General features: G+C 40.4%; 1 protein-coding gene across 1 annotated transcript in view; it reads left to right on the top strand.

Annotated features, from left to right (window-relative positions):
* The first annotated feature begins 1140 nt into the window (after positions 1-1140).
* Positions 1141-9459, top strand: part of LOC103208477 (N-acetylneuraminic acid phosphatase) — a 43290-nt gene continuing 34971 nt past the window's right edge. Inside the window, exon 1 of the mRNA XM_007954186.1 lies at positions 1141-1230. Coding sequence (XP_007952377.1) covers positions 1141-1230 — 90 coding nt within the window. The remainder of the gene's footprint in view (positions 1231-9459) is intronic.

Raw genomic sequence — 9459 nt, forward strand, 5'->3', positions numbered from 1 at the left:
ATGGATAACATTGAGAAGAATGGGAATTCCAGAACACTTAATTGTGCTCATGAGGAACCTGTACATAGACCAGGAGGCTGTTGTTCAAATGGAACAAGAGGATACTGCATGGTTTAAAATCAGGAAGGGAAGAGTGTCAGGGTTGTATCCTTTCACCATACTTATTCAATCTGCTGAACAAATAATCTGAGAAGCTGGACTATATGAAGAAGAACATGGCATCAGGATTGGAGGACTCATTAACAACCTGCAATATGTAGACAACACAACTTTGCTTGCTGAAAGTGAGGCTGACTTGAAGCACACACTGATTAAGATTAAAGACTACAGTCTGCCTTATGGATTACATCTCAACATAAAGACGACAAAAATTCTCACAACTGGACCAATAAGCAGCATCATGATAAATGGAGACAAGACTGAAGTTGTCAAAGATTTAATATTATTTGGTTCCACAATCAAACCAATATAAGCAGCAGTCAAGACATCAGAAGTTACACAGCTTAAGCACTAGGCTACCAGAGCTGCCAGCTGGATACCAAGGCAATGCAATTTAGACACTACCAGTTTGGGAGCTCTGGTAGCATAGTGGCTAAAGCACTTGACTGTTAACCAGAAGGCTGGCGGTTCAAACCCACCAGCCACTCCTCGGAAGGAAGGTTGGGCAATCCTACTTCCGTAGTGATACTGCCTCGGAAACCCAAGGAGGGGTCGCTATGAGTCAGGGCTGACTGACGGCACATAACAACAACAACAACAACAGAGTTCTGGGGGGAGCTCTGGTAGCATAGTGGCTAAGGCACTTGACTGCTAACCAGAAGGCTGGTGGTTCAAACCCACCAGCCACTCCTTGGAAGGAAGATGGGGCAATCAACTTCCATAGTGATACTCCCTCGGAAACCCAAGGAGGGGTCGGTATCAGTTGGGTCTGACTCAAGGGCACGTAACAACAACAACAGAGTTCTGGGAGGGACTCACTGCTGTGTGCCGCTAGGTCTCGAGACATCTCGCGAGAGTTCCAGAAAGTATTCGGCGGAAGACTTAGGGGTGCTTGGCCCCACCCTCACGCATCTTGTACGTGGCTCCTCGTGCACATGCGTGGTTGTTGACGAGTTGGCATATTGGGCAGTACCTGGCAGGATGGGACAGAGAGCAGCTCAGGCAGTTTTCTTCGATCTGGACAACACGCTTATTGACACGGCTGGAGCTAGCAGGATCGGCATGTTGGAGGTAACGTCCTGGCCTTCGGGGCCTCCCTCAGGGCCGCCCCGCGCGCTTCCTGTGTCTTTTTCCCCTTCACCCACTCTTGTGCTGGAGGCTTCACACAGTGGCCATTGCCACTTACACTGCGTGGGCCTGGTCATCCGGAGCGGTCCCAGAGGCGCGGATCTCACGGCCAGTGATACATCCGGAGGCTGTGGGAGTCTACGCCGGCCCCTGTGCGGGAGGAGTGTGAAAGAGGAACGAGTGGGTAATTAGCGTGGGGCGGCCGTCCTCCAACCCCGTGGGTTACTGCGCCCAGGCTCTGGGAAGTTGGGTTATAAAAGTCGTTCCAGCGCTTTCGGATCCGGAAAGATGTTATTAAAAATTGCCACTATGGCCGAGCTGCCCACAAGCAGAAAGCCTCACATCTCCAGCCATGCTCTTGGCCAGGACAGGTTTGGGTCTGTCAGGACGAGTGCAGGAGTCAGGCACTCCATGATTGATTTCGCAGTTGGGTCATCAGCTCACCGTATGTTTTTTGGTGGATCGTTGAGGAGACTCAGATAAGACAGCTCTGTTTTTTGATCAAAGAAGTTACACAGCTATCAGGAGCTTGGACATATACTTCAGAATCAACTTCAGAAAATTTTCTCCGCAGAAACCTCCCTCAGGACCTCCCTGCTGTGGGTTTAACCCTCAGTAGATTTAAGAGATGGCGCTCATTGCAAAAGTCTGTGCTACTCAAATCCTCAACCACTACTTCAGCATTAAAGAAAGAGAAAATTTTCCAGAGCTAATCCTAAGAACTCCAACTGTCCCATCAGTTAGTTTTGGTCTGCCTGGATCTTTTTCTTTCTCGGTGCATTCCCTCATATTGTATATTCAGGACTGTCTCCCACTTTAAAACATTAAAAAAAAAGAAAGCCTCCTTTGGACCTATCTTTCTCCACTAGATGTTGCCTGTCTTGATAGCTGTTTTCCAGGAGAAATCTATACCATGATTTTATTTCCTGTTTCATGATTTTAACACCTGTTTATTTCTAAATTCATTGCAGTCTGGATTTTGTCTTTGCCACTCAAGGGAAATGGACTTGCCAGGTTGTCATTAGGAACCCCCTAAAGTGCTAAGCCAGTTGATACTTTGTTGTTGTTGTTGTTATATGCCGTCGAGTCAGCCCCGACTCATAGCGACCCCTCCTTGGGTTTCCGAGGCAGTATCACTACGGAAGTAGGATTGCCCAACCATCCTTCCTTGGAGTGTCTGGTGGGTTTGAACCGCCAGCCTTCTGGTTAGCAGTCAAGTGCCTTAGGCACTAACTATGCTACCAGAGCTCCTGTTGATACTTTAGGTTTGGCTTAATGCCTTTGCTAGGGCATTTGACATTATTGACTGCCTTGACTTCAGTGGCACTGTCTTATGCTGCATTGCCTCCAATATCTCCAGCTGCCTATAGTTCTTACTTGTCCTGAGCAGGTCAAATCCAGTGTGTTGCAATTAACTTCTTGTTTTCTTCATGCTGTAGGCCAGGAGTTCAAGTTTTAATGTCAAATAGGTTTGAGTTTGAACCACAGTTATCCCAATACTTAGATGAAAGCACTTGAGCGAGCTACTCAGCCACTCTAAGCCTCAAATCTGATTATAAAATTTGAATAATGATATTAGTCTTCAGTGACCCTATCCCACCCAGCATCCACTGCCATCGAGTCAATTCTGACTCATAACAAACCTATAGGACAGAGTAGAATTGCCCCACAGGGTTTCCAGATGTGTAAATCTTTGCAGAAGCAGACTGCCACAGATTTCTCCCGTGGAACAGCTGTTTTTTCAAACTACTGACTTTTTGTTTCACAGCCAAGTGCTTAAACCAATGTGCTACCAGGCCTCTGAAGTACATAGTAACCATTGTTGCATGAATTATACCACTGTGCATTCTATTATCCATTCCATTCTACTTGACACATTATTCATATTGTTGCCTTTCTTGCATCCTGCTGCTCTCCTTTTAGTAAAAACCAAACCAAACCAAACTCACTGACATTGAGTTGGATGCGACCCCTCCTGGGGTTTCCAAGGAGGTGTCACTACTGAAGTAGATTGTCCAACCTTCCTTCTGAGGAGCGGCTGGCAGTTTGAACCACCAGCCTTCTGTTTAGCAGTCTAATGCCTTAAGCACTACACCACCAGAGCTCCATGTTTTAGTAAAAGCTGGTCTTATATCTGGACTTTTGCCATGGTTTTCTTATATCTAGGTTTACAAGTTTCGATTCATTTTCCATATTCCTGCCACAGTGATGTTTCTAAACACAGATCAGATTGTATTTGTCCTTGGTCTTTACACCCTCGTTTACATAAGCATTGTATTTTGTCCAGAACTCTTAATGCATCTGTAAAATGGTATTACAGTTAATTTTTACAACTCAGATAACTGCAGCTTTAGTGCAAGTAAGTTTCTTGAGAGGACACAAACTTAGTTTGACATATTATAAGTGTGGAATGAATGCTGGCTGGCTGCATAGATATCCTGGTTTCCAGACATCTCGTGTAATGTTTTTACTGCTACCTCTTTTATAATGTATTACGAAAAGGGTAGTATTGTACTGTGTACTTTTGACTGTAAAAGCGATGCTTTATCACAGAGGGATACAATAGCACTCATAAATTTGGACTATCCAAAAGTAACATTCTAGTTTCTTAAATCATTCTAAAGGGAGAATAGAAGAAGGAAAAATTCATCTAGTGCCTTTAGCTTGGAGGGAAGGGGTTACAGACCAATTTTAGTGATTTAAAAAAAAAAAATCATCTGGGAAAGTTTTTTTTTTTTTTTTTTTTTTTTACCCTCTGTAGGCCTTTAATTGTCACTTCTTGTGGCTCTTCAGGAGAAAGACCTGGTGTTTACTTCCATAAAACTTATAGCCAAGAAAACTCTATGGGACAGTTCTACTTTATCATGTGGGGTTGCTGTGAGTTTATTTGGTATCAAGAAGAACCCTTGTATGGAGCTTAGGGTTTCTCAGTGAACAAAGCAGAAAATATTTTTGTGTTTACTTACTAGTGGGAATGACAGTGAACGTGATAAATCAAATGTATTTATATTTATAGGTATGTTAAATAAAGTGAAAGGGGACAAAGAATTGCAATTGTAAACAGGCTGGGTCAGGTTAGGCCTAATTGAGAAAGTAATATTTGAGCAAAGACTTAAATTGAAAATAACAGGAAGGTTGTAAGAGTTGTTAGACAGCATGCAGGCGATCCTCCTATTATGTGAGCTTTTTAAAATTTCCCCTCTTTTTTTTTTTTTTTATTGCAGTGCAAATACATACCAAAACATTTTTCAGTGCAACAAATTCAGTAACATTATTATATATTTCATGTTGTGCCATCATTATCACTATCCTTTTCCAAAGTATTTCATCACCATTAACATAAACTCATTGCCTTGCAAACAAAAACTTTCCCTCTCCCTTCTACCCCTCATAACCATTAATGATCTTTGTTTTTTATATACTTGCTTATTTCGTGTTAAGTGAAGTCATACAGTATTTTTCCTTTTGCTACTGACTTATACTTGCTCAGCATAATATTTTCATTGTTCGTCCATGTTGTGGCATGCATCAAACTTTATGGCTGTGTAATATATATATATATATATGTATATACCACCATTTTCTTTATCCATTCGTCTGTTAATGGACATTTCAGTTGTTTCCATCTTTTGGCTATTATGAAAAGGGCAGCAATGAACATTGGTGTGAATATTTCTTTTTGTACTCTTACCTTCACTTCTTCTGGGTGAATACTTAGAATTGTAATTTCCATGTGATATGGTAGTTCTATATTCAACTTCTTGAGGAACTGAAAATTTCTTCAGTGGTTGCACCATTTTACATTCCCACTAGCAGTGGATGAGGATTCCAGTTTCTCTACAACCTTGCCAACATCTGTTGTTTTTCCTTTTTTTTTTTAAATCATTGCTGATCTAATGGGGGGATAATATCTCTTTGTGGTTTTGATGTGCATCTCCCTAATGGCTAATGATGTTGAACATCTTTTCATGTGCTTGCTGGCCATTTAAATTTCCTCTTTGGTAAAGATCATGTGTTTTTAAATTAGTTTTATTTGTAATTCAGACATTTCACATCCAAATAATTGGTATTCAGAAAATATTTTTTCTAAATCACAGTCTTATAAGGTATTATATGGTTCACAAGATAGCCCTTACAGTCTTTTTAAATCATAGTTCACTAAACTTTTTGGGTAGTACTAACTTTAGCTCTGGGTCCCAAAGTAGGAAGTAGAAAAATAGAGTTCCTTTGATCTAATATTATGTGAATGACTAATAGACTTTTCTCAAGAAATGTTAATATTACTAAAATACTATATTTTAACCCAAATGAATCTATACTTGGTTGTCATCGGGAAGTTAAGGGATGAGTGGCAAAAAATTTCAAAACTTGGGAGCAATGTGAGCAGTATGCGACCCTTAACCAGAATCTATCCTTTGAGTTGAGGTATTCCTGCTTTTTCAGTTTCTCCCTTTTTTTTTTTTTTAATTTTTTTTTATGATTTGGGTGCAAATTTACAAAGCAGATTCATTTTACTTTCAACAGTTGATACACGTTTGGTTTCATGGCCCCAATTACAATCCCAATAATATAAAATTCTCCACCCTGTGCCATCCCCCACCCCCCGTTTCTTCTTCTCTATGCATTCCTGTCTGTCCAGCTACTGGTATATGCAAATGTTGCCCTTTGATATCTCATGGTTGATTGAATTAAGGGGTGCATCTCCCTAGGGTAGGGGTACTGCTTGCAGGTCTTTCTACTGTTTGGCTGAGAGCTAATACATGGAAGTGAGTCCAGTTCCAGGCCCAAAAGATAACCTAGGGCCATAATCTTGGGGGTTCCACCAGTCTCTATCCAACCAATAATTCTGGTCCTTTTTTTTTTTTTTTTTTTTTTTTTTTTTGTGATTTGGGTGAAAGTTTGCAGAGCAAATTCATTTTCCATACAGCAGTTAACATACACTTTGTCTCATGACATTAACTGCAGTTTCCCACAATGCAGCAGCTCCCTTCCCACTTCCTCCCCGTAGTTACCTCTTCCCTGTGTCCTTCCCTCCCATGTACTCCTGCCCCCCAAGCTGTCCCCTGTGCATACACAGCCCTCCCATGATTGATCTCTCCAAGAAGTGTATCTACCTAATGTAAATGTTCGGTTCATATGCTTGTCTTTCGTTTAGCTGGAAGCCACAAAAGTGGGTTCAGTTCCACACCTGAAGGGCAGCTAGGGGCCATAATCTCAGGGGTTCCACCAGGCTCTATCAGACCAGCAAACCTGGTGCCTTTCTTTTATGTGTGTGATTTTGAGTTTTGTTCCACTTTATTCTCCCACTCTATCCAGGATCTCCTACATATATCCCCCTCTGAGTGTTTGACAGTGGTAGCCGGCACCATCTAATTTTTCTGGTCTCATAGTCATATAGGCTGAGGATCGCCTAGTATACCAGTCCCTTGGACTAATTGTTTCCATGGATCTTTGGTTTTCTTCATTCTTTTTCACTCTGGACGAGGAGAGATACATCATTACATCTAGATGGCTTCTTGCAAGATTTTAAGACCCTAGTCTCCACTCACCAAAGTAGGATGTGGAACAACATTTTTGTGAAGTATACTATGCCAATTGTTCTTGATAATTCTGGTCATTTTTGTGTTTTTGGATTTTGTTCCACATTTTTCCTCCCACTCTATGCAAGATCTCTAATTTTGATCCCTTTCCAAGTGGTTGGTATTGGTAGCCAGGCACCATCTGGTTCTGGTCTCAGGGTTGTGAAGGTTGAGGTCCCCATGGTCCATCATATCCTTGGACTACTTGTTTCCATATGACTTTGATGTTCTTCACTCTTCTTTGCTCCAGAAGATGGGAGACCAAGAGTTGTATCTTAGATGGCAGCTCAAAAGCTTTTAAGACCCCAGTCACCACTCACCAAAGTAGGATGTAGAACAAGATTTTTATGTTCTATCTTGTGCCAGTTGAGCTTGATGTCCCCTGAGACTATGGTCCCAAGCCCACAGGCCTGGTGACTTTCCCTCAAGGTACTTGGTTGTCCCTGAGAAGCTATTCCAACCTTGTTGCCTGTTACTTCTATAATGTAAATTGATATTTTTGTAGCATAAATACATATGTAAGATAATCATCAGTCACATATATCCATGGTCATGGGTATATTCTTATTCATCTATCTACACTTGATTTTCAAACTTATCTATGCATTTACCCATAGACTAGTGTTTACTGCCACTAGTAATGCAGTATTGTGTATGTAATAGTATTTGCCTCTATTGTCTATATCTTTTGTGCATGTTTCTGTGTCTTTCTTCATTGTGTCCTCCTGTTATTGTGCTGGTAACACACATTTGTTATATTACCTTTTCCTTTGCTGAAATAAACACATCTATCTTAACTAGTATCTTGCTGAAATAAACACATGTATCTTCCCCGCCTCCATCCCTGGTAACCAACAAAGTAAATTTCCTTCCCTTGACTTTTTATAATAATGGACTCATACAATATTTGTCCTTCTGTGATTGATTTATTTCACTCATCATAATGTCCTCCAAATTTATCCATGTTATGAGGTGATTATAGATTCTTCATTATTCTTTAATGTTGCATAGTATTCCATTGTGTGAATATACCGTAGTTTGATTATCCATTCATATGTTGATGGTCACTTAGATTGTTTCCATCTCTTTGCTATAATGATTTATGCTGTGATGAACATGAGTATGCATATGTCTAGTTGTGTCCTGGATCGCAACTCTTTAGGATATGTTCCTAGTAATGGAATTGTTGATCAAATGGTACTTCTGGTTCCAGTTTTTTAAGGAAACACCATACCATTTTCCATAGTGGCTGTACCATTTTACAGTCCCACGAGGAGTGTATGAGAGTTCCAGTCTCTCTACACCCTTGCCAGCATTTGTTATTTTCTGCCTTGTGGAACATCAGCATTATTGCTGGGGTGAGATGATATCTCATTTTTGTTTTGATGTGCAGCTCTCTAATGGCTAATGATTGTGAGCATTTCCTCATGTGTCTGTGGGCTGCCTGTATATCTTTTTTAGTGAAGTGTCTGTTCATGTCCTTTCCCATTTTTGAATTGGATTGTTTGTCTTTTTGATGTCAAGTGTTGAAGTTTTCTGTAAATTTTAGAGTTGAGTCCCTTGTAAGATATGTCATAGCCAGTTTTTTTTTTTGAGACATCTTTTGATGTACATCAGAATTTAATTTTTAAAAGTTCCCAGTGATCTAGTTTCTCTTCCGCTGCTTGTGTATTTTGGGTTATGCTTGTTAGTCTATTTATGTCATAAATTAGGGCCACTAGGTTTGCCCCTATTTTATCTTTGGTAAACTTTATGGTTTTGGGTTATACATTTAGATCTTCGATGCATCTTGAATTTGTTTTTGTGTAGGGTGTGAGGTATGGATCTTGTTTCATTATTCTGCAAATGGATATCCAATTTTGCCAGCATGATTTGTTAATGAGTTTTGGTGCTTTGTCAAAGATCAGCTCTCTGTAGACCCATGGGTCTATTTCTGGATTCTCAATTCTGTTCCACTGGTCTATTGTATCAATACCATGCTGTTTTGACTACAGTGGCTTTATAGTAGGTTTTGAGATCAGGTCATGTGAGACCTCCTACTTTCTTTTTCTTCTTCAGCAGTGCTTTGCTTATCTGAAGTCTCTTTCCTTTTCATAAGAAATCAGTGATTGGTTTTTCCATGTCTTTAAAGAATATTGATGGAACCTTGTTCGGGGTTGCATTAATTGTATAGGTAGTATTGACAGTTTCACAGGATTCAGTCTTAGTATCCATGAACATGGCATGTTCTTCCATTTATGTAGGTCTCTTGTTTCTTGTGGTAGTGTTTTGTAGTTTTCTTTGTACAGGTCTTTTTTGTCCCTGGTAAGATTTATTCTTAAGTATTTTATCTTTTTGGTAGTTATTATGAATGGTGTTCTCTTTCTTTCCTTTTCAGAGATCTCTCTGTTGATGTAGAGGAATCCAACTGATATTTGTATGATGCTCTTATATCCTGCAACTTGCTGAACCTTTCTATTAAACCAAAACCAAATACGCTGCTGTCAAGTTGGATCTGACTTACAACAACCCCTCCTTGGGTTTCCAAGACAGTATCACTACGGAAGTAGATTGCCTAACCTTCCTTCCAAGGAGTGGCTGGTGGGTTTGAACC

Source organism: Orycteropus afer, unplaced genomic scaffold (genome assembly GCF_000298275.1).
Source record: "Orycteropus afer afer isolate SDZICR_OR568_19922 unplaced genomic scaffold, OryAfe1.0 scaffold00440, whole genome shotgun sequence".
NCBI classification, from domain to species: Eukaryota; Metazoa; Chordata; class Mammalia; order Tubulidentata; family Orycteropodidae; genus Orycteropus; species Orycteropus afer.